General features: G+C 40.6%; 2 protein-coding genes across 2 annotated transcripts in view; one reads left to right on the forward strand and one right to left on the reverse strand.

The window, feature by feature from the left end:
* Positions 1-11,703, forward strand: part of PIGF (phosphatidylinositol glycan anchor biosynthesis class F) — a 21,133-nt gene extending 9,430 nt beyond the window's left edge. The window contains exon 6 of the mRNA XM_075412853.1: positions 11,332-11,703. Coding sequence (XP_075268968.1) covers positions 11,332-11,445 — 114 coding nt within the window. The 3' untranslated portion in view covers positions 11,446-11,703. The remainder of the gene's footprint in view (positions 1-11,331) is intronic.
* Positions 5,001-25,240, reverse strand: part of RHOQ (ras homolog family member Q) — a 24,419-nt gene continuing 4,179 nt past the window's right edge. Inside the window, exons 3-5 of the mRNA XM_075412854.1 lie at positions 13,623-13,787; positions 12,783-12,878; positions 5,001-12,040 (exon numbers count right to left, since the gene is read on the reverse strand). Coding sequence (XP_075268969.1) covers positions 11,885-12,040; positions 12,783-12,878; positions 13,623-13,787 — 417 coding nt within the window. The 3' untranslated portion in view covers positions 5,001-11,884. The remainder of the gene's footprint in view (positions 12,041-12,782; positions 12,879-13,622; positions 13,788-25,240) is intronic.

A 25,240-nucleotide genomic window follows, 5' to 3' on the forward strand; every position in this document is an offset into this window, starting at 1 on the left:
AATGTGAAATGATGAAGATGACTCCAAGTTTGTCTGCCTTCAGTCTGGTATCTTTTATTGTTTATGCATACGGAAGGAAAGATGCTTTCCTAGTGTTTTAGTTCCTCTCTGTCTTCCATAAAAGCACTTAACAGAATGCATTTTAAATGGATTTGGATTGATTTGTGGAAATGGTGTGGCCGAAGCACTGTGCTAAAATCTTACCTTCTGATTTCAAAGAAAGGCAAGCATTAGCATTGTAGTTGCACAGTAAAAAATGTGAAGATGGCATTGCAGATTCTGTCTTTACAAATTCAAATGTCTGTGCTGTTTTCTTAATGTTTTTGTTGGCATGAAGAAATTATTCCATTAAATGTAACTGACGTCTGCAATTGCCATAAAATGATGACATTGGTAACACTTTTTCCTGAATGTCCTCAGTGGATGTTTTCTTTCCTCAGGTTAGTCTCAGCTGAGCAGTACCTACCAGGCCTGTTCTTAAGCAGATGGTTTCAAAGGTTTCTTTCAGAAATCGGTATAACAGGCGATACGCTTTTCTCTTTGGTGTAGTAGAGACATTGTGGCTTACAGCTGCAGTGGAAATTTGTCTTCTGTAGGTAGCTAAGAGCTTGCTTTTATGCCACCAGCCTTTCATTACACCAGTGTAATGAGATATTACAATTCCTATTTCAAAAATCATGGTAGAGTAGTAGGTTAATACTTAAAAAAAGAAAAACAACCCAACGGTTTTCTTCCCTAAAAACACTTGGGTTTCCTGCAAGATGTTTCACCATCAATCTGACGTAGGTATGTGTTCACAGTAGTTAATTGTTGATGGACATGAATGTCGCCCCAAAATCAAATTCATTGAAATGCAACCTCTTATCTTGTGAAGTCTTACCCACCTTCCTGTTCCAGTGAGAGGCAAACACTTCATTCTTGCTCAGCTAGGATTTTAAAATGGCATGTCACATCTGGCAGGTTTTATTTTATTCCCATTCTTGCAGTCAAGATTTGTCAGTGTCTTCACTGTGTCATTTGTGCTTTCACTCAGTCCAGAAGTGTTAATGAAAACTTGCATTTATATAGTATATAGTGGCATGTTGTCCATTTACATGCTTTGTTCACTTTTGTCAAAAAAATCCAAAGTGCTTTCTGTCTCCTCTTTGCTTACTGTGAGGCACTCTTAAGGGTTGCATTTCCTAGTATAGAACTTTGTCCTCTGGGATGAAAACAGTTGTGTCCACAAATAATAATGGAAGAAAACAATGGTCAGCATTTAGGATTAGAAGAAGTACATGTACATGTATTTTGGATATTCAGTAACCTAAATGTAATATTGAGTGCCATCTGATGCATCCAGCAAGCTCATGTGGGGCTGCTGGCTATGGCACAGGACCTAAAGGAGACCCGTTGCCTTTCAGAGCAGTAGTGGGAGGCGAGACAGAATAGTAGGATACCTAAAATGGCACTGAACTCCCACATTTAGACAAATGAATCCCACCCACACATGTGACTGTCTCTTTTAGGCAGATGCAGATACATGAATGTGTGCGCACACATGCACAAAACCTAAGACTTTGCTAATATGCTATGTATAAAAATTTCACCTTTTATGCACCAATGATATAAGGAAAACTTAATTATTAAGTCAGTAGGCTTTGATTAACAAAACAAAGACACTAATCTATTAAGACAGCTACTTGAAGTTAATTTTTCACTTTATTTGTCCATTCCTCCATCTTCCCATAGTAGGAGACACAAGTTTGGTAATGGTCTGGCAGCTTTTTCTGTTTAAAACCTCTTCCAAGTCAATAAAAGCCAAACATGACTGACGAAAGTTAAGCTCTAGAATCTGTATGTAGACATCCAAAAAGATATTATCTGACTCCTCTGAACAGCAAAGCACCTGCAGAAACCTCAAATACCGTAACTTGTCATGAGCTGTTTCCGAACATGAATGCTCCCCAGAGAATTCAGGCAGCAGCAGAAACTGAATGTCTGCATTTCCCTTTTGCTTCACCATCCCTACCCTCATTTCTGACATACTCCTGACACCAAAGTTGGCAGTGGAGAGTTTCTGACTATCAGTTCCTGCATCAAAGCAATTTTCACGTGCCTAGATCCAGAGCTTTTGGTGCTGTGTTCTTTCACTTAAGTTTCCCTCATATTTCTCCATCCCCACTTTTTCACCTTTTACCTTGTAGTGTTCAAAATCGTGGGATGGGAAAGAAATCTTGCTTTCCATTTTGGATCTGAGCTGCTTGATCATGATTTTAATCCTCATGTGAGGAATTCAAGAGCAGCCGTAGAGAAGTTTGCTTATCAGTCCTGCAGGCTGCCACTTCAACGGTCTTTGAAAACTGCAGTTTTAAGTGCTAATTTTTTAAGATCTGCTGTATAAGGGGAAATGAAAGAAGCTCTTTTTAAAGCGTAACGTAGTTTTTAAAGTCAAATTTTCTCAGCAAAGCAACACAGTGAAGCACCAAAAGGGCTACAAATCTTCAAGGCAGAAATGAACCTCTTTAAAGTAGTTTGTCAGCGATCCTGTTCACACCTCTCAGAAGTTTGCAATCACCTATCAGTAATTTAATATTTTTGTGAAGGTTGTCTCTTAAATATTGGTCACCAAGGCATAGAAGAAAAGACAAAAAAGCATCCTGGCCAGGCACTTTCAATAGTTGCCCAGGAAGCCCAGCTTTCAGTTCAGCCAAGCTGAGATACATGTCAATCAGGTTCTCTGGAGACACTGAACTTCATGCAACAGTTGGCGTAAGTCTTGTCTTTCTATCACCACTGAGTAGTATGGATTCTTCAACACAGGTGCTGAGTTGCACATAGTAGCTCTGCACTGCTCTCTCAGAAATCTTCAGAGCCAAAAGACATTTCTGTTGGTCTTCAGAAGTTCACTGGGCACTAGCAACGAAACCCCTTTTTGCAAGAGTATTCCTTTTGCTACCTGATGTCAGGTGATTACAGAAAATCAGAGTAGACTCTTTCACTGTAGCAGTGAAAAGAGGAGAGGTGCTTTCTGTGTTGTCTTCAGCCTCAGGTAGGGGAAAGAAGAAAGGCCCTCATAAAGGGTTATGCGGCTGTTACAGATCTGCTTAGTTTGGGAAGGAAAGCTTTAGTGCAGATTGCCTATCACCTAAGTGAGTGACTGATCTAACCACTAACTTACTGAACGTAAAAATGCCTGTACATAATGCAGTTGCAGGAAGACGTTCTTTATTTAAAAAAAAAAAAAAAAAACCCACAACACCGACTCCCAGAAGACATGGACTGTCTTGTATAGAACCTAATCTAGCTGGTATGCTTACAGGGACACCTACAGATTAAGTCCCAAGCAAGGTCTGAAAAAAATCGTGTGGATCTTAATGTAGGCTTAAAAGTAATCAGAGCCCAGTCAAAACCAAATTACTTCTAGGCATCTGCATGAATAAAGTATTAAGCTATCATGCTTTTGACATCAGCAGTTTCTTGTGTTAGCCTACAAGTAGAGAGCTTGAGGATTACAATTTTGGATTTACCTTTCTCAGATCCAAAAAGGGACTCAAATTGAATAATGTAGTCTTTGGAGTCAACACCAGCTTTTGAGATAAGAACAGGTTTCATTAGTGATTGTTTTCCTTCTTGTATTTTAGACTTTGTTGTAAACAATTTTTAAGTAAACGATTTTTTCTTTTTTCGATCTGTAGTGGAAATTATTCTGCTCTAGAAGAGAAAATGTGGTTAAAATCTTACTATATGGGTGAGACTAAAGTGGTATTACCATTTTAGAGAGCAGTGTTAAGGCCTTTAAGCCTACCTGTTGCAAAATCTGGTTCTGATTTCTTTATTGGTTATGGTTAGTGTTGGTGATGTAACAACGTGTTACGGAAATACAGCTGTATTTGTACCTTTAGCTTCAGACAATTAGTTATTTAAGGAGTGTTGTAGACAAGGCAAAATTGGTACTACAAAAATTGGATGGGTCAACAATAGTTGAGAAATACCATGTGATAAAGCAAACTGAGGGATTCCTCCTGCTGCCCCTGTGCTCTGTTTGTAGCCCCAAAATGTTAAATGTTGGCAAAAACATCTGACGTTCAGCAGGTCCAGGAATGCATTTTGAGTTTGGAATGAAAAGTGCTATTGCTACTCATTTAGCTCTGTTAGAACAATTTAATATAACCTGAGGTTCACACAAAAAGTTAAGCACTGTGTCTTAATTGGTGTATTTTTTCAGTTGATCAGGATTTAGCACTTTACCAAATCTGGTGTCGACACTTTAAACTGTAGATCATTTCAGAGTGTCTACAGTCTGCCTCTAAACTGACTGTAGCCCAGTTCAGAGTGGAGTACGTAAAGCCACTTCTGTGAAGTCAGTTTTGTTCACAGAAATGGCTTCAAATGAAAGTGGCCTGCAGTTACTAACCTGAAGCAAACTAGAGGTTGAAGGAACAAAAGAGTACTGAGGATGCTGGAATGCCAGTAGAGCTTTGAATAAAGCTGCCTACACTTTTCTGTAAGGCACCTGTTGGCCACACTGATACATATGGCAGTTCTTCTGATGTCACTTTGTTGCTACTTTGTGGCCTTAAAAGAAAAAGCAATTGAGGGCAACCCTAGGTTCGTTTCTTGCTAATCTATTTTCCAGTCCTTAGCTGTCTGTATACGGGACTGGCATCTTTTCCTGCAATCTTAATAGAAGAACTGAAAAAATATATGGTAGTCATCTTTTTACATCATGGTTGAGATGCATTAGTAGAAGCTGAGACATATGTAATACCATTACCTGTATCTTACCTGATCAGAAAATCAGATGTCAATATGTCTGGTATATCTGTCACTAGAATTTGTTTTTACTTCAACGTACTTCAGACTTCTGTGGAGTAAACTTGGTAAGAAACTCATCATCAGGAGTTCCAATTCACATGCTAATGGCTAAAACCGAAATACTACTTCATCCTGAGTTATTAACAAACCAAAGAAAACATATTGGCTCTTGTGACATGCAACAAAACCAAGATAAATGCAGATGACTCAGAAAATCTTCACTTTATTTTCCATGTTTGTTTGAAAAATGTTGCATACAGGGGACATTCAGATTAGTGGGCCTGTCTACATTTAAAAAATAATAATGTAAACTGCATTTTTTTTAGCATACAACAACTTTTATGCTAAGTAAATACTACTTAATAGGAACAGAATATTGTTTTGGAAATAAAATGACATTCATTGTCTGAATAACGTTTCAGAATGAAAATGAAAAGTATATAAAGCATTTCTGTTATAAGTATAAAATATATTGCTGAAAGTCACTTGGTATCCTGATGATTGTTTTTCATTATTCTTTTGTTCTTAAAATAACTTCTTACTGTAATTTGGCCATGCCTATTGCCTCTCTGCTAGTTTTCAGAAAAATTTGGGGTTTTGTGCAAAACAGTTCATCAGGAAGGCCTACTCTATGGTTGTTCCTGGTTAAAGGTCTGCAGGATTAAGCCTATCTCAGATAAAGGTAAAGGTAGTTGCTTTACCAGAATGCAAGTTAGTCCCTACAGTAGTTACATTGCTGTACTTAAAAAAACAAAACCAAAAAACTTTCCAAGACTTACTCTGCAAGACATGTTTCAGTTTATTACAAGTGTCAGACTGGGAAAATAATTTTGCCAATGTTTTGAGATTACTATCTAATTCCTAAATGATTTAAAAAATAGTGTGCAACACAATTACGATCATTTAAATAAGGCTATCCTAGATGATGTTCAAAAGGTGTAAAGAGTTGTACATCCATCTCTAGTTGGTTCTAGCCCTCAGATGCATGGTGGCTATGTAAGGGTTATGGTTAGGACTGTTCTAGCAAAGAAATAAAAAATAAATTTCTTTGTTACAGTTGCTCATTTTTTTCAGATTGCCCGTTTCAAGTTGATGGTGTACTTTTAATGATTGCCTGTGATTAGGATCCTAGCTTCCTGTGTCATCTGAGAAGTGGCACCTTAAAGCACACCACCACAGAAACAGAGCAGGATTGTTTAGGTGTTACTAGACACAGTGTGACAATCCTTTCTTTGCTCAGCCTGAGGTAATTCAGCTGCAAAACAACATGATATAAAGACTGAAACCTCATCAGCACCTTTTACGTGTGGTGGAACTAGTATTCCAGATGCCTCATCATCATTGACAACAACTGAATTTTGGAAATTGTGAAGTGCCTGGGTTTATTGCATGTTTTGATACCAGACCTTTAAAACATGTTCCTGAGTTTACTGTGTGCCTGCCACCCATCTGTCTGGATTTTTTTGTAGCAAAATTACTAACGATAAAAAGTGACTTTGAAACAATATTCTGCCCACAGTGTTTTCATATCATTAGGTAAAAGTGAAATAGATGTATTCCCACTTTATATCAGATGCAAACATAATAGGTAGTGCTGATATAACTCAAATGAGTTGATTGACTGCCATGTAATTTAACCAATATGACCATAAATATTGGCCTAGATACCTCTCAGACATTTGTAACCTGAAAAATAATCTGGAGAATCTTGGGTACAGTTACTCGAGTAAGATGAAATAGGACTATGAACTTTCACACTACTTTGTTACTCTTAACACAGCTCAGTTTCATTCTTCTATTTGCTTTTGGATCTACCACCTACTGTGAAAGTTTTGTTGTAAAAGAAGTTGCTTTATGAGAGTAAAAGGGATAATATCAGTGTTTGAGGGTTTTTTTAAACAGAGGTAGAAGCTTGTTCCACTTTAGTGGGGATGTTATTGTTTATTTAATATGTTTTCTTAATGTAAACCTTTATGGTGAGATCAAAGGCAGTTATGCTTGCTATAACTTTAGAACACAAATCCACAAAACCAACTTCTAGTTACAAATGCCAGCTTCAAAAAAAATCCTCACACTTGCTTCTCTTCGGCATGTGCTTGTCAACACACACATTCTGTGCAATGTGATAAGACACTTTTAGTTAACATGTGCATGCAACCAAAATAGATTAAAGGCATGTACTGAAATTTTTAATACAGCACAGACTAAACAATTAGGAATTTAAGGCATGTTAGAAACAGGGAGTTAGAGTAATTGTGCTCATTTATTCAGTTTTAAAGTTAAACAGAAATTATCACATAGCTTTCTCATTGACAGTCAGAAATGGATTTTTTTGAAATAGTAAGCATACAAAAAAATCGAGTTTAGGAATAGGAGAACAACACTCATAAAGAATGGGACCAGTTTACTGAAAAAAAAAAAACCAACCAAACCCTAAGTACAGTAGATCGCCCCACTGTGTTTGTATTTATATAATTAAAGTTCCAGCAGTCAGTGGCTTACTCTATAATATCTTCAAAAATTTTATTTAGGGTGTTGGTGCTCTGGCCTGTAAGAGTCTGGCCTTTATGTCCTTATCAATGTCTATGTAATTCCCGTTGCACGGGATGCAAATGACAGACTTGTCATAGATGACAAAACTCATGCAGTCAGAATTCCGGTTTAACTGGCTACGTGCACAGTACAGCAGAGCAAGGTGCCTTGCTGGGATGCTGCACGATGCTCTGCTTTCCATGCAATATGCTAAGCGTTCTTACATCAGTTCATGGGTATTCTAAAGAATGCTGAGGAATCTAGCTTATTTGTATCCTGAAAGGCTGGAAATTCCTGTTTTGATTCCTTATTCTTAAAATGAGTTGTAATATGTACTAGAAACCTTGCAGTTCTGTAGTGTCTATTGAGCTAGCCTAAAGAAATCTCTGTTAAGTCCTATCACTGCTGCCAGATGAAAAGAAAATGCAAAAAGAAAATTTAAACAAATAGTAGAAGTCAGGATTGTTTTGCATTAACCACTGGCTCATGCTCTGTCCCTTAAAATGCAATTTTTGTGCTTGTTAAGCATGTAGGTGGAGCTTTGTTTTTGCCAGGCTGCTGTTGAGATCCCTGGTAATCATACACAGGTTGTTACAACTCCGTTTTCCACATGGATTTGATACGTAAATTGACTCTTCTTGTATCAGGCTGTGAGGATGGTAGCTGATGCTTCCCAGCTGCTGGGACAGACAAGGCATTTCATGACAGTTCCCTGAAGAATGTTCTGCCCCTCTCCTGTGCTCCCCACACTCTTCTCTCCAGATCAACCTTCTTCTCCCTCAAAAGTGCAGCTGGGCAGTGTTACCTAACATCTTATTCCCCTGCTGCTGATCCAGCCTAGACATGACATCAGTACTGGGGTAGGACATGGCAGCTTCCTCACAGCAGAAGGGAGCGTGTAGTGGAAGAAACTGAGCTGAATAGCTCTCAGGGGATGAGAGGGGCGTATTACAAGTTGCATACTTTAAACAAGCGGAATGGAATCTCTTAGAATAGGCTGATGGATATTAGCTGCTTAAATTTTTCACTTAGAGGCAGTTTGTACCAAGTCAGGGAAGCTAAACTAAGTTTAAGAGATAACATGAAAGACAGGGCAAAAGCAGACCAATCAAGCAAGTGAAATTCATGTAAAAAGGTCCAGCAGAAAGTGATGGGGGCTCAGAAAAACAAGGTCAGCAGCTAATACAAATTAAAGCAACCCACTTTAGATGGACAAAAAGCATATGCAAGGGCTGTTATTTTAGTGCAGCTGATGTGCTTAAGAGCCACATCTTAATCTGTCTTTGATAACTCATTGCTTTAGATACACCCACGGCTGCATCTGACTATGTGTAGCCTGAAGGCCAGCAGTCAAGAATAAAAGGGGCAGAACTAGCATCATTACCTGTTTGTTAGGGGGTTTTTTGCCCTGCCTTGAGGGTTAGAGAAAATAGCATATGGATGGCAAGGCTCTTGAGTCCACGCTTTTAACTCCTGCACTTAGGGAGTTGTTCAAAAGGCCAATCGAACTGCCTTCAGAACTGCTTTGGGCCATCTGACCAGCATAGTAAGAATGAGTACCTGGCCTAGTACCCTTCTGTTCTGTGCCACAGAAGGGGTGAGGTGGGGTTTCTGTTATGTCTCATTCATAGTCAGTGAGACGGAGTGTTGCACAGTTTCATCCCTTTGCCCCCCGTCTTTGCCAGCTGCCATTGGTGAGGGTTGTATTTCAGAGGTCAGAGACTCATGTGTTAAGTGAGACAGCCTGAAACTTCTGTGAGGTAACACTAATTTTTAAAAAGCAAAGAAAAAATTGAATGTTTTGGAAGACAGAGAGAGGCATAATTAATGTTATAAGTTACATAACTATTGAAAAACCATGTTCCAAGTTGCAGTTCAGTCAGGTGAAAGACGATACAACAGTCATCAGAGATCCTTTTAATTGTACCAACACTCACCCACTATACACAAAATACCAAAAAGATACAGGTTCAATGGGTCATTAGGGATACTGACTCTGTAGTTAAGGGAACATGAAAAATTCAGAGCCCAGCATCTACCTATACTTCTGAAAACCAAATAAGCAACTACAGATTCACCTAATGTAGGTAAAATTTAATGCAGGATCATTGATCACTCAGAGAATTTGATGTAAAAAGACCACTGCGTTAAGAAGCCTCTGTCCATATTTTGCGGATATTAGAGTGGTATTTGACTTCATCAGTGGATAAGAAAGTATGACTTCTGTTCCAACTGCATGTTACTGAGTCAGCAGCTGAGGTTGCAGGGACTTTTTATTGTTTTGTCCTTTAGACATGTGTAATAGCCTGCAAAATGCTAGAAATAATTTGATTACATTTCATTTAAAAGTTGAAAAGATCCACCTGAAGCATAAGTTTAGCCAAGGCCACAAACTCATGTGAGTTTTAATTATACACAATATCTTACCATGCCAAAGCATCTCAAGGCTTTTTATAGAAGATCTACAATACCATTGTTAAATGAATGCAGACAAGCAAGTCTTTGGTTTGAGAGGCAACAGCCAACAAAAACAATTAGCAGAGACAGAATGTCCAGTAATGGAAGAATGAAACAAGGTCAATAAAGAGTACCTAAGGCACCTTGTTTATAGTCATCTTTGCTACACTCCTTAAGACCTCCAAATAATATATAAAACTGCAAATGCTAAGGAATGTGAAGATGAAACAGCTGAGGAGACTGTGAAGATGAAACAGCAAAGGACAAAATACATTACTCTTATTCCTAGTTAAAATTCCCATGATCAAAGGATGTGAATAAATATATTGTGATATAAGCGATAATGAAATAAAGAGAAGAATCAGACTTAGAGGAACCAGTACCATTAAGAGTAAGTTAATTTGATATTAATGAATTGCAAGTCAAAGTGCAGTAGGAAAGAAGGCTGGACACTGAGACGTGGATATTTTCTTTAATGTCTAGTGCATTTCTCAGTCTCAAGTACTACAGAAGGAGGAAATAACCCCCTTAATTTAAAAATTAAAAAAATAGGAGAATGTGGTCTGTACCTGCTTCAGGAACATGCACTGTACAGCAGGAAGTGCAAAATTGCCCTTGCCAAAAAAAACAAAGGAGAATTTTTAAGAGGGATGGGAATTAGTTTATTCTATAATAAATATTTTTAATCACCAACTTTGAGACTTTCATCAAACGCAGTACGTCGCTGACTGGTAATATAAGCTAAGTCTCAGGACAGACTGATTAAGTTTTGTTTCGGCCTTTCCTCCCTACAAATCAATACCAATTAAAAAAAAAAACAGGGGGTGAGGGGTGAAGAATCCCATTACTTCTTTGCCTCAGCACTAGATGGTTTGTGAAAGTGAGTCAGCTGTATTGAGTCAGTTCCCTGCTCTTATACTAGGAAATAGAGCTTATAATCAAAGCTCTCTAATATAACTGGCTTACTACGTGTTTTGCTGAACTGGGTGCAAGATGTTATCTATGTTCCCTTCCTACTGCTACAGAGGGAAATTCATCCCTTTGCCTCCTTGTCAAGACCAAAAGAAAGAAAAACCTTGTATCCGTCTCAGTCTCTGGCCTTATTTGAATATTAGTTCATTTATACACACCTCTAAAAGTTTCAGAATGCCATGAGAGACTGGAAGGAGAAATTGCCAAGAAACCTGTTGGTTTCCAAACGTACGCAGCAGAACAGGAAGGCAGGTTAGCTGAACACATCGGGGGATGTAAATACTTCTAATTTTTTCACATAGCTTTGGGAATATCAAACTAAAGTCTGCAACAGCCAGAAGCCTGGTTACATTTTAATGCATATGAATTAAAAACTGTACAACAGCATTTAGTGTTCAAGAAGATGATTGTTACACTTTTGGCTTTTTTAGGAAAGCACATTAAGCTCTAAAGTAGAATGAGACTGTACTGTCTTTCAGTACCTAGATTACACTGAGAATTTGTGCTCACGTAGTACAAAAAACCACAGACATTTTCCTCATCGTCTGCTTTTACCTTGCGTTCCTCCCTCAGGTATGGCCCATCTCCTGTTCCCTCGGAGCTACCTTTGGCTACGTGGCTGGTCTGATTATTGCACCTCTGTGGATACACTGGAACCGGAAGCAGCTTACATACAAAAGCAGATAACTGGAGCAAAGAGAGACAAGGTATTTCTTTGTGCAGATTCCATACAGACTGTGCAAAAGTTGGGGTTTTTAAAAGATATATATACGCGTAGTCAAAGCAGAAGACTATCCAAATTCATTTAGAGTATTTCAGGCCAAGCATCTCCACTCAATAAAATCACATAGATGCCGTTTCAACACGGTGCAGTTTTTGCTTCCTCTAGACTATGTAACCCTGAGAGATTGTACCTTCCAGTCTGAATAAAATATTTGTAACAGATGTGGTGGCTTCTTATTACAAGTTCGTCGATGCTGATTTTATTCCTCTGGATTTCACTGGTTGTAGAAGGCAGAATCGTAGTTTTAGCTTTCAAACCTGTAGCAAGTTTGCTGTGTACTTAATGCATTGCATTTTAATTCAGTAGAATTTCACAGTAAGCCTGGCCATTGTCAAATGTATCTCACGTGATCAAGCAGCAGTTTATGCATCTTGAGCCTATTCTCTTCTTCACTGTGTGTTTCTTTGGAGTTAGAATGGCTATAATAGCTTCATCAAAAACGGTCTTCAGTCCTTTCTGTGTTAAAGCTGAACACTCCACATAGCAGTAGGCTCCTATCTGTCAAGAAAATAAGGTAATTCAATAGCAATATTCCAGCTATTCAGTTCTATCTGTGCAGTTCCGCTGTTTTTTTTTCTGTAGTGACACCACAGTGTGTGTTTGTGATCTAGAAAAGTTACCTGAATGTGCTTGCCCCTGTAGGAGAAAAGAAGATTTATCGTTTGGCCAAAGATCTGAAATGTATTTAAGTTGATTTGGTTTATAAAGGAAGCATGTTAAATAAGCTCTTCGATTGGCAGTGGTATCCTAAGGTATTTTTGATAACTGAACAGCAAAAAAGAATTACAGAATTACATGACCAGTTTATGTTTCAAAAATAAGACTCTATAAATAAGCGTCCTGATCAGCATTATCCACACAGTGTGATAAAATGGTAGTATAACATTCTCAAATAATTTCTTAAAGATGCTTCCAACATTTTGCTTGAGCAGGAGAGGCCCCTTCCAACCTCAACCACTCTGTGATTTTAATTTTCTCTGACTAATGCTTATGTAGTTTTTACGAGTGTCTACGCAGAAAGTTAGAACTATTACTAACAGGGAAGTGCTGTTACACAGTTCTGCTTGTTAGCTGTACTCAACGATGTAAGTAAATGTTGTTAACTGGTAACCAGTCATAAGGTTTCATACGTTGACTGGTAGAAGAATTGGGCAAAGTGGTAAAGGAAGAAAAAAGTCAATGGGAAATGGGGTATTTTGCTTCTTTGCTAGTTGGCTTCATTTACGATTATCCAGTTTACCTCTTTCGCTAACTTCTGTCCTTGCTCCATAGATATGGGCTTCTCTTTCATATCATTCAGTCTTGCCAGAGTTTTTGGGTCATCACGAAGATCAATCTAGCAAGAAAGATTGCAGTCATGTTGGAATACTAACAAAAGTCAGCAGGCTCTATGATGCCCTCTTTTTAAAGCAGAATTGCTTATTTAATGGAGTATTACATGTATAAAAATCAGTCGTCATGATTCAGATTGCGGACCCTTCCTGATCCAAAAGTCCTGGAAATTTAAGCTGTGAACTACTACCTTTAATACAGAAGGAACAAACGTTTATCTTGTAATTCAGCTTTTCAATTAGATGTGATCATCTCAGAATACCAGAAAGTATATTCACCACTGGCAGAAAGATTAACCCAAACATAATACCAACATGTGGGCCACTTTGTAACTGAAGCCCAGTCCACTGCCCACAAGAGGCAAGAGGAAATTGTCTCACTTCTCCCCTTGCTCCTTTGCTTCAGCAAATACCGGATATGACTAATAATTGCAGACCCAAGTAATTTCAGTAACATGGGTATGAAGAGACAGTTTTATTCTGTAAGTCCCATGACTTTTAGAAAGTTGAATAGAGGGATGCAGCCAATCTTGCCGCCTTGTTGTCAATGCATACATTTTAACAAAATGGAGGTAGCTCGTTAGAGAACACCACAGACCTACATTCTTCTGCCACTTGTTAGGGTGGTTCCTCCAAAGCCAGAGGGAGGTGCTGCTCAGGTCCTGTCGGGCCTGAACTTCCAGCCCAAAGAAAAGCCACCATACAATGACCTTAATTGTATAAATAAAGGAGAACAGAACCAGATATACCTGTGTTCCTACTAGTAAAAAGGGAACGTTAGGTGCATATTCCTTCAACTCCGGTACCCACTCTTCCTTCACATTTTGAAATGAAGCAGGGTTTACCACTGAGAAGCAGATAAGGAAGACATCGGTCATAGGATAAGATAAAGGTCTCAGACGATCATAGTCTTCCTGAGAAAGAAAAATTATGTTATCTGCAATATTAAATTGTTGCTTGTATTTTGTTAATTTTAACATTTATATTCAGAAACTGTATGCATATTTCAGTAATTTCGCTGAAGCAAACTTTCTGAATGTTTACATCTATTCCAGGTAAGTGTGACTGTCAGAGCAAAATCTGCATATGAGGGTAATTATATGTGAATGTAAATATAAAAAATCCTGTGTGTTAATACTGATAGAAACTTACTTCTGTACAAGAGTATACAGGAGACTACCCTTTAAAAAGTTTTCACTTAAAGAAGAAAAAGAAAGGCTTATGATTCAAACGTACATGCAGATCAAAGGTTAGCGTTTGTCTGACCAAAGAGAAATACGCAGATGTCAGTGCTGTAGGTCCATCCATGTTATACAAATCTAGGCGAAATTAAGGCTATTTAACGCACTTAAATTTGCTGTTTTGGATCATACGTAGAGGTGATATTTAAGTCCCTCAGAATTTTGTTTCTGTCTCTTAGTAACCTTACTGTCCTGTTGCAATGATCAGGGCAGATGAAGTAAGGATCAGAAGGGACCTCTTTTGTCCAGATTTTGCTTTCTGTAAGCAAGCCCAGCACAGAGTGGGGAAGGAACAAAAATTAAAGACCAATAATGCTATCAGAGGAACAGTAATACCTTTTTTTTTTATTTTTGGAGGAAGGGGGTAGTGTGAAAAGATTGTTACTTAGAGCCATAGCATTTAAAGCCACCAGTCCTGCTGCCAGGGCATATGATACCCTGGCAACAGAGGTACCTAGGAGCATTGTCCCTACTGTAAAACAGAGTCCCTGTACCAAGAGAGAAAGTGGATTTTGCCATATTTTATAGCTAAGAGCAGGAGGGAGCACACCCCAGCTTGTCTCTGCAAGGCTTCCTGTGGTCTATGGCAGTGAACCAATGCTCTACCATTCCTACCTTTTTTTTTTTTTTAAACATAGTTAACTAAGACTGAGCCCAGGCACTGAAGAGACAGCAAGGACTGCTGGTTTTATGCCTTCTCTTCCACAATAAACACCAGTTTATTATGGCTGCTGCAGCAGCCTCCCTCTTCCCCATGCAAGCTCCCCATCTTAATTAATCTCACAAATATTGGAACGATTTGTTCATTAAATGTAGAGACAGAAATGTAATTCAACTCCATGTTTGAAACGAGCCAGAAAATTAAATCTTTGTTTCCTTGGCAACTGATTATTAACCTATAGTGGCACCCTCAAAAAAACCCTTCATTGATTAATTGTTAAGTTTTAAAGACGGTGTCACTAGAATTTCAGAAAACTTGTGAGAATTTCCTCAGAACAGTGTCTGCTAGATCCATCTTTTCATTCGGAAGTCAACAGCTATGCGAAGAGGGCTGTTATCCTCATTGTAAAATGGAGAAAAGACTTACGAGAACAAGCACTGCAGGAAATTCTGCACCAGCAAGGAGGCCAAGTGGCCAATACTCTTCAGTGTCTATTTACACAATATTCTTATTTGTAATCCCTATTCTCATGTGCCATTTTGATTATATGCTCTACTGCCAGTCTTGTATAGTCAACAGTTTTGTCAATAAGCTAGAGCATGCCTAGCTGTAAACACAGGCTCCCAATTTCACAACCACAGTAACTGACACTGCTGTGAAACTACAACATTTGACAGGTGTCTCTGAAGATCCGTTGTCTCCCTGCTAGTGTCAGGCTCCTAGCCTGTTTCAAAAGAAAAAAACTAGTAACTGTGTCTTTTCCACATCTGTGGACATTCCTCATAGAAGGCAGAAATAACTTCCAAAAAATCACGACAGCAACCTGAAACTATTTAGCATTCAGTTCTTTTTTTAAGCATGTATTTTGTGTTCACTTCTGCTACTCAATGTAGTTAGATCCTGCTCAGGGTTGCCACTCTGTTTTCTAGGGTGGAGATCAAAATCCTAAAAGAAGCTTCCCAACTGCAAATTACACTGGTCCCTGGAGTACAAAATCTGCATGCAAGAACATTCAGGCAGATCCATCAGTTGCTCTCAAATTCAGCTCTACCAGATCGTACTCAGGGTATTACTGAAAAAGTTCTCTTTAAAAAAAAAAAAAAAAAATCTAGTGTAAAGTCATCATTTACTCCTACTGTCACTACACTCAACATTTTCTAAAAGTCTCACACCTGGGTTACAATTATTAAGAGCATTGTCTGCATTAAATATTGGAATGGAGAAAACATTGAATTGTCACCATAAATTACTGTTAGTCCGTTGACCTTAAAATACCTCTTAGTTAACCCATTTCAAATCACAGACGGACCTTTTATTCATAGCAAATACTAATCATTTTCTGATCTCAAAGCTGAGTTACATTTGCATGGTTGACTTCGAAACTTTCATATTTAGTGTATCTTTTCAAATCTCCTTGGCTACAAGTCCTTGTACGTTTAGCCACATCGTGGTACTGCACCTTACTTCCCAAGTATTCACCAGCAGTCATCTGGCAGTGAGCAACGTCGCCGCTTTTTAAGGCGTGTGTGTTGCTGAACTCTTTTCCTGTCCCTGCATCTATTTATAAGCCTTTTGATTTATACCCTGTCCCATCTGCACTGGCAAGCTGTGGGTCCATCCTGTGTAATTAAGAAGTTAAACTGAAGGCAAGTACAGTGTGATTGGATACATCATGTACCACGGCCAAAGATGTACGTGGTATTCCCTACAGTGACTTCACTGCATTTCTGCTCACTTAAATTAACAGACTTCGACTATACCCACCAATGCTGCTGTTTGTTTGAAACAAGTCGGTGCTGTCAGGCTCTCCTTTGAACCTTGTCTGTGCTACGAAAATTAGGTTTGTATTGATACTAAGAATAGCAGGTAATTCTAAGACTCATGATTATGCTGGTCCTGGGTCCTCCTAAGAGAGGCCTTGGCTTAAATGTTACCACCATCGAGTAGAGCATCTGCGCTTAAAGACAGCTTCTGCTCCCCAGCAGCCCCTCAGAAATCACACTCAAACCTGAAAACTTTCTCTGATGTGTTGGGCCTAAGTAACTGCTGCGCTTGGTGGAAGAATCTGAAATACCAAATGAATTTAGACTGAATATTAGAGAAGCCTGGAAAAATCCGATTGCTTCAAGTATAATTTATTTCCTGAATCTAGGCTAAGGGAAATAAATGTAGTTTATTCTAAAATTAAATGCAATGGCAAAATCTAATCATACTAGCCAGTCAACATAAATTCCAATTTGAGTGCATGTGCACACCACACCGTACAGCAATTAGACTTCCAATCTAACTGGGGGAGGCACTGCATGTGTATTTAGGCATTAAAAATATTTCAAGAATTTAACTGGAATATTTTAAGAATGTGAATAAGGTGGGCAAGAAGGCTACTAAGGATCAAAATACACAGTACCAGTCTCAAAAACTCCAGGCTGAAATAGTGAAATGGCTCGGTCTCCCAACATACTCTGGACTTTAAACCAAAATTGTTTGATGTTTGCTGAAGCGATGAATACAAATAGAAAAACATCATGAAAATACGAGAGTTGTAATAACTTTAAACAAATTGGATGCAAGTATGTTGGCTTAATTAATGTTATATGGAGCTGTGATCCCTATAAAAGATACTACCTTACAGCAGGACTGTCCATCATTTACCTACTATCTCTGGTAACCCAGGACAGGGCCAACACAGAACAGACATGGGAAAGGAGATGAGACGGGGGAACTAATGACTTGTCTTCTCAGCTAAAAACTGGAAAGGACTGTTTGGGGTTTTTTTTTTGTTTTTAAGAGGGGAGATTGGAAATTCAGACTTTCAAATTCTTATCACGCCCTAGTTTTGACAGTCTGCAGGTAGGTAGCATTGCCTTCATCTTGGCTCCTTAAAATCTCTCCTTTGGGTCTCTTTTTCCATGTTACAGTACCAAGTAATCTGGCCCTCTGCTGACTTTCTGCTGCCTTGTACTTGAATACTGAATCACTGATTTTCACTGTATTTTGGATGTTCAGGTGGATTTGTTTTAACGTGTCCAAAATTGAGCTACTTCTTTTCCTGACATTTACCTGCTCGTATTGCCATGCTGCAGCATTATATTCTCCTTCATTTCCAGGGTTTGCTCAGACTAAAAGCAGCATCCAGTGCCATATTTCAAGTTGTACAATTGATTTTGACCTAATACTTTTGCCCAGTTCCATGGATTTCAGCTAGTTAAAAACACACAAATTGTATTCCTAACTCTGCCACTGACACAATATGTAGCCCTAAGCAAATTATTATCCTCTCTACTTGCATCTTCCCATCTGCAGGGGTTTGCTAGCTTAATAATGCATTAGTCTTTGCAAAGCACTCCAAAAGCCGTTGATGTACATAGCTTATGTGCAGTGGGATATTTTTTAAAAAATAAACTAAGACAAAGTGAAGTCTAATAATTTCGGGACAACCTTCTTGACCCACAAAAAGCATTATCTCCTTGTATTTATTAGAAAACTGAACTAAGAGGTGCAGGCATACTGAGTTCCCATAGCCCCTGTAGCTCCCCTGTTTTACGGTATCGCGCTCCTCCCTGCCCGTGTTAAAGGGATGAGGACAGAGGTCCTTACCCCTCTCTGGGCAATGTGAGACCACAGGCCTCCTTCTCCTCCGGACTGGTATTAGGGTCTCTCTATCCAATTCGGAGAGAGGAAAGGCAATTAGAGGAGTCACCTTTGCACTCCATACCTTCCCACGTCTTGACCAAGACCTTTGAGGAAATTCATACCTCTCACATCTGCTGTTAACAGCTAACAAAGAAGATGTTAACCTAGATCTGTTTGCTTCATTTTTTTTCCCTTGCAGATATGAGGGCTAGCGTCTTTAGGCAAACAGGAGAAACCAAATTGTGGTATGTCATTAACATTGTGGCAGGCGCCCTGAGCAAGGTGTGTCATGCTTATGTTTTAATCCAGGCCCAGTAGTTTGATGGAACCGAAGTAGTTCATTATGTTATGTGTTTTGCAGCTGAGGAACAAAATTTTAAGGATACATCTCCAGTTACATCACACTGACATACTCTTATAAACAAAAGGATAAGCCTATTTCTTATCTATTCTGAGAAGCTATAAAGTGGATGAGAGGGAACAAAATAAAGCTCACACCACTGGAAAAAAAGATGGAGCTCAACAACTCTAGGTTTGTGATGTCTGTGTTAGCAACCATCTGTTGCTTTCACAGCTTACAACAGCAGTCGTAAGAGGAGGTTCTCACTCCCAGCCATCTGTTTCCAGAGGGGAAGCCAAAAATAGACATCAGTCAGAGTTGCTAGAGGAATCCAGCCTTCATGCAGTGAAGGGTCATCGCTGCCGCTGCTCAAAGGGTCTCAGTGAGGCACACGTGTAACTAGCTGGTTTCTGCGGAACAAAATCCCAGCTAAAAGTCCAAGTTCTAACCTATTTCATAGTAGGGCTTGGTAATGACCGTTGAAAGCCCTCTCTCAATATGAATTGCCATGCTTTAATTTTTGAGGTGCATTTCAAAACTATCCTTCAAGACTGCATTTTTCATAGTTTTCTACCCTGAAAATAAATTTCCGTTTCAGAAGGCCCCCTGCAATGTTTCGGGAAAGGTTAACGAGAGAACCGTAACGACTGTTGTGTCTAACATGTGCCCCACGGACTTCGTAACAGCTCACCATTACCCCAGTGGGCGCATCCTACTGTCTCCCCCAGACTATCTGGAATTAAAGGCCGATCTGCAGCTTTGCCGTAAGCCCCAGGCAGTGCCCCCGAGAGCCCCTGCCTCCTTCAGCAGCCCCTCAGGAAACGGAGCTCAGCCCTCTGAACCACCCTGCGGCTTCTGATCCCACGCGGCGCTCAGGTCGGGGAGGAGAGGGAGGGAAGTGGCACGAACTGCCCCCTTCCAAGCACAAATTGCTTCCCTGGCTAAAAAAACTCTCTGAATTTTTCAGCCTGGGCCGTATAATGTCATAACCCTTTGCAGGGAAGGAGGGGGGAGCGTCCCCAGGACGCCGGCTTCCTGGCACTGCCGCTCGCAAGGCACCACTAATGCAGGAGCGTTTGGCAAGCGGCAATTTGGACTGACACAGCACTGCCATAAAACAGCTCCTTGTCCGATTCTGCAATCCGAGCCCTGTTACGCTGATCGCTACCTTTGATTTTTCAGTCGCCTACACCTGTGGCCTGTAGCTTCTGAACACGCAAAACGCGATGCGGTGATTGTTCCCTGGCTCCAGGGGAAAAGTGCGCTGCAGACCCCTCTGTCTCTCCGCAGGCTTCTGGGGATGCAGCTTGCCTTGCTAAAGAAAGCAGAATTGTCCTGCTGTGGGTTGCTCGCACAGGTTTCCCAGGGAGTGCAAAAAGCTGCTGATTTGGGCCCAGCATCTATTTTTAATTTCTAGAAAAGGCTGTGAGAATGCAGGGTAAGTGCTCTTCCATTGTATTCTAAAAATGAAGTAAGCTGATCTAAATCCATCTCTAAATTCCTGTGAGGAGGACTGTTCCAAGGAGGTATGAATTATACATTGAAAAAGCCCAGGGTTTGTGAATTATGATTTTTTTTCGGCAAAACTTTCTTTTTGAGGACCATGCAGCTGCTTACATGTCTGAAAAGCTTTTTGGTATAGAGAGAAATAACCAGCTGGAAGATGGAGCCTAGTAAGATGGATTTTAGAGCATTAGAGACAAGGACAGAATATTCCTTTATTTATACATAAAATTGCCTTTAAGTGATCAGAATTCATCCCAGTTTTAATGCGGGTTTAAATATTGTCCAAATCCTACGTCTTGCCATGTGGTGATGCTAAACTATTTTCCTAGACAGTCTCAACAGAACACTCCCTCTCTCCTCTCCATCACCCCAGGAACCTCAACTTGCTGGCTGCTTCATGGTTTTCTAAAACTAGAAGTCCCTGAATTTTCTATATAAAACATTATTTTAGCATCTGTAACAACAGAACATGGATTCAACTGACTGTAAGCAGCATCGGCGAGCACAGCTTCACTTAAACGCCTTACACCAGTTGCTCATCCACTGTGGACCTCCTAAGAAGTGGCAGGGTAACTGCCATGGGCAAGCCCTTTCACTCCTTACCCACGAGAAATCACGAGGCTGTGGCGCATTCCTGTGCCAGTTCCTTTCTCACTGTCAGTGACCTTATGAACAGCACTCTTCCCGCACAGGACTTCCACTTTCTCCAGGAAAGGAATCTACCCCATTTTCGGTGACTGCAGCCATGAACAATCAGGATTTTCCACTCTTTCAGATACAGGCAATCAAAGGAAAAAAAGTAAAATTCACCCTGGCACGGGGGATCTGGTCAGATCCTCTGCAGAACCTGCTCTTAGGAAAGAGGAGTTCTTTCAATTAATTTTTACAGAAGAATATGACCATCAGTAAACCTGTTCTCATATGGAAAACAGACTATGGAATAGAGATGGTTTAATATAGTAATCCATATCGTATCAGACACGTCTTTTCATTGACTAACTATATAAATCCTGCCTGGGCAAGAAAGACCAAGCAGTTAAGTGTCCCATTCCCTGTCACGTTTTACAAATAAACCCCAAAAGCACGTTCGTCAGTCCAGTGTTGAGCAACAGCTTCGTAAGATAGAAGACTAAGCCTTCACGCTGGCTCCTCAAGATTAATTCCCAGCATGCAACTTCTCAAAAGACAAAGTGCCAGAGTACCGGTGCCATCATGTGAACATTGAACAAACACACCATGATGAAAGAGTTTCTGGAATTAAAGGAGTTCCTAAGAGTCTTCTGCACCTCATTTTATGTCAAGTCCTGATCTGTTGGAGCTAACAGCTTCCATTGAAGAACATGGTAAAACACTCAACAATTTCACTGTAGCAGATGTTAAGGCAGCTGAAAAACTGCCTACAGTTTTTCATTCTTGAGTGAGGACTATGTAAACCATCTCGCTGCCCGTGGCTGGGCTATCTGTTGGTCGTAACTAAAGATGCAGCCCAAGTCACGCCTGGCATCCATCCCTTATTGACTCCGCCGCTGCATCCCAACTGGAAATCAGACCAACAAGGAACTAGCATGAAGTCCTACAGATGATCTTCTGGCATTCACAGCTACACGTCATTTAGAGTGCAAGCTGCCTGAGGCACTTTCAGTCTGCAATAAGCTCACCTAGGATGCTGACGGATGTTCCTTTGCTCTAGAGAATAATGCTGCCACCTGCATTTTTATACACAGAGCGGTGATGCTGCCCACTGCAAAGAGTTCCTGCACATGCCACAACATGGATGCAGCACAGAGCAGGATTAAACCAGACTGAGCACAGCAGCCGCTATCGTGTCAAATGACACAACCTCTTCAGAACTGTGGGAAGTGTCATGTAGCGTTCGGACACGTTTTTTTTAACAAATCATCCACCCACCAATCCAAACCAACAGACCACAGAACAGAGTGGTTAAAAGATACAGTGTCCCTCCTCTCTGCCCTCATTTTGCACTTTTTCTAATTAGAGGAGGGGCGGTTTTGTTAGAAATGTAACTGCTATTTTGGAGGTTTAAAATAAAGTCCTGAAGCTCTATCCCAAAGCATACATTTTAGTAATGTTAGTTTTTATAATTTGTAACAAAACTGCAGCATTTGGAATCAGTGTGCTTTACATTATTCCTCAAAACCCAGGTTCCAGGAGTCTCATGATTATATAAAGAAAAATCACATCCTTTTCACCTTCAAATGAAAGATTAATTTCTACTCCCCCACAGACATAGAGAAAACTTGAATACATGAAGCCCAAAGGCTTAAAGAAAACCCACATCCAGCAAAGGGCAAAAGAAAAAGTCCCAAACCATTTTGATTCCCTGGATTTTTCAGGTAGTGGCGTCTGCGGACAGGAACAGCTGACTCCTCATTTTGAATGCCTGGGGCTGACAAAACCTCGGTATGGCTGAAGTAAGTTTTACGTCCACTTTGTCCATGTGTTCTCAATAAAGGAGCTGGAACAAAGCTACTGAACTCAGCAAGAGGGTGCCCGCTAACAGAGAGCTCTGGCTCAGACCCGAACACACGTTACAAGCCCTTCTGCATTGCGGGTCTGCGCTACGGAGGCAGAACTCCAGTCTAAACTGTATTCAGTTTGTTTTAAGATGTAGTATGGAGGATACATTAGAAGTTAGGATATAAATGAAAAATAGCGCACTTTTTATACTTTCCAGATTTACCAAAACATAAAGAGCTCTTTGCAAAGCAAACAGATTTCAATCAAGAAGTCTGGCTATGGCCCTGCCAAAAATTCCCAGGGTCTCCTATGCTGTCTATCAGAAAAACTCTGCCAGCTCATGTCACCGTACCCCGCTGGCCCATTCCCTCACGCTTGCCTCCCACAGTACAGCTGCAGGGTATGTGATACTCCGCTGAGCGCAGGTGCACACCCCATCTTAAAACAAAGTTGGGAAGTGAGAGGATACACAATAACATTGTGCTGTAAGAGCAATAATTATTGCTCGTATTCGGTGTTGCCTTTTTAGCTGGTGATGTCTGGATTGCATTGAAAGATGTCACTGTATCTCAAAGAAATTATAAATGAGCAAAATTCGGAGAGAACTCGGTCACAAACTAAAAGATGTCTACTGACTCTGAACCCAGGAAAAAGGGATTTTTACTTGACCACATAATCAATGTTTAGCAAGAGTCTCTTTAGGTCAGTAGTCTTCATAAAAATTGCTTTTGACATATCAAAAATTGAAGTTTCACAGAACCTCTCACACTTGGTTTGCTCGGGGTTCTTTACTTTGGTCTGCCATTCATTTACTGTTAATCTGGTAAAGACATTCTTGATCTCCATTTTCAAACACATCCCTTACATTGGATTTTAACATAACTCAGTGCCGCTATTCAGAAGTGCTGTGGGGCTTTCGACACTCTGAAAATGAAACATAACTGTCTTGAGTTTCCGACATATATTTAGCAGATGCTTTTGGGAGCTCAGAGCAGTATCTGCCTCCCATCCCAAGATTCCCCGTCCGGCAGTAACAATACTTACCTATCTTTCTAGGAACACCACGACACTTTGAAAGCCTGAATCACAGCTCACAACAAGGCGTTTGAATGTGAGCTTTGCACTGGGATTATTGTTGTTGGAAGGCCACTTCTAACAGCGCATCTGAAGGTAAGAGTCCCCTTCCTTTTAAAGGGAAAGCCTGTCTTTCCTTAAACACTTGTCTAGAGAACTCTCGACACAGAGATTGTAAGCTCAGGCACTTCACCTCCTTCTGCGTTGAAAAACTTAAATTTCAAAGGGAGAATCTAGGCACGTTTTTATTTTATCTGCATGCAGCCAGTTGTTGCTGCAGAGCCATTAAATCTAGGTGGCTGGCAGCACCCTGAAGCACAGAGTGGCTTCAGCGGAGGCCGAGCTATTCGCAGGCCAGCACACCGGCCGGGAGCGAGCCCGTGGGCTCGCAGCGTCCCAGCACCAGCTGCTAGCTTGGCTGGGACAACGAACAAAGAGCGAGGGAAAACGCATGTGGGAGGAGGGCGGCGCAGGGGGCAACAGAAAGGGGACACGATGTTAATCGCTAACATTTCATTTTTGGATCTGCCGAGATCACGTTTCGGTGTTCACAACTCTACGGTAACGGGTGGCCGGCTTTGCGCTGTGTGAGACCGTGCGTGCAGGTCCCAGGCTCGCACCTGGCGCTGCGGCCGCCTGGTAGGTGCAGCTCGGAGGAGTAACGTGGTGTGAGGAGGGACGTTGCTGCTTCACAAAGGACCGGCCAAAATGATCAGCAGCTGCCTCTCCTTTCAGCAGGATGCTGGACCAGGGCTACCTACCAAAGCCGAGACAAACAGCCACCAAGGAGTACAAAGATTACTGCTATTTCTTGTTTCATTTATAACAACCACCGCAAGTTTGGTGACCGTGCATTTTACTAACCACACCTCCAACCCTCTCCTTCCCACAGGCACATTCACAGTCATAACCATCTCTTTTTACACCTGGCCTTAAAGCACGCACTGATCTTGCTAATATTTGAGTTAGCTCTACACACTTCAGCAGCCCGGCCAGCTTTAATTTAAAATTGCTTTTAAGTTCAGGGCCTCCGTCACAAGCAAAAGATCAGTGTATCTGAATTAAGATGGCTGCAGCTGCAACCAGAGTAGCCATTGGTACGTGAGCTGAGAGGAACCATGAAGTGGCTTGGTCTGCTCTGGTGCTTAGCTTGTTCTGTGGCTACTGTTTTGGTGACAGTTGAGGAGGCTCAGAGAGCTTTACTCTATCAGACCTACAGCTTGTCCTACATGTATTAGGGCCTTTAAGTCAGAGAAATAAAAATGAAAGCCAAGGAACACAGGCTACCTCAGCGTTGTCTGGCCAGGCCACGCTAGTATCACAACAGTAAGTGATGCTAAGGGATATAAATGTCATTACTGGGCACTGCACCACAGTTAAGATTCACTCTGCTCCTTCCGTACCCCGCTCTGCACTGCCCAGATGCCAGCTTGG

This window comes from Opisthocomus hoazin, chromosome 2 (assembly GCF_030867145.1).
Source record: "Opisthocomus hoazin isolate bOpiHoa1 chromosome 2, bOpiHoa1.hap1, whole genome shotgun sequence".
NCBI lineage: Eukaryota > Metazoa > Chordata > Aves > Opisthocomiformes > Opisthocomidae > Opisthocomus > Opisthocomus hoazin.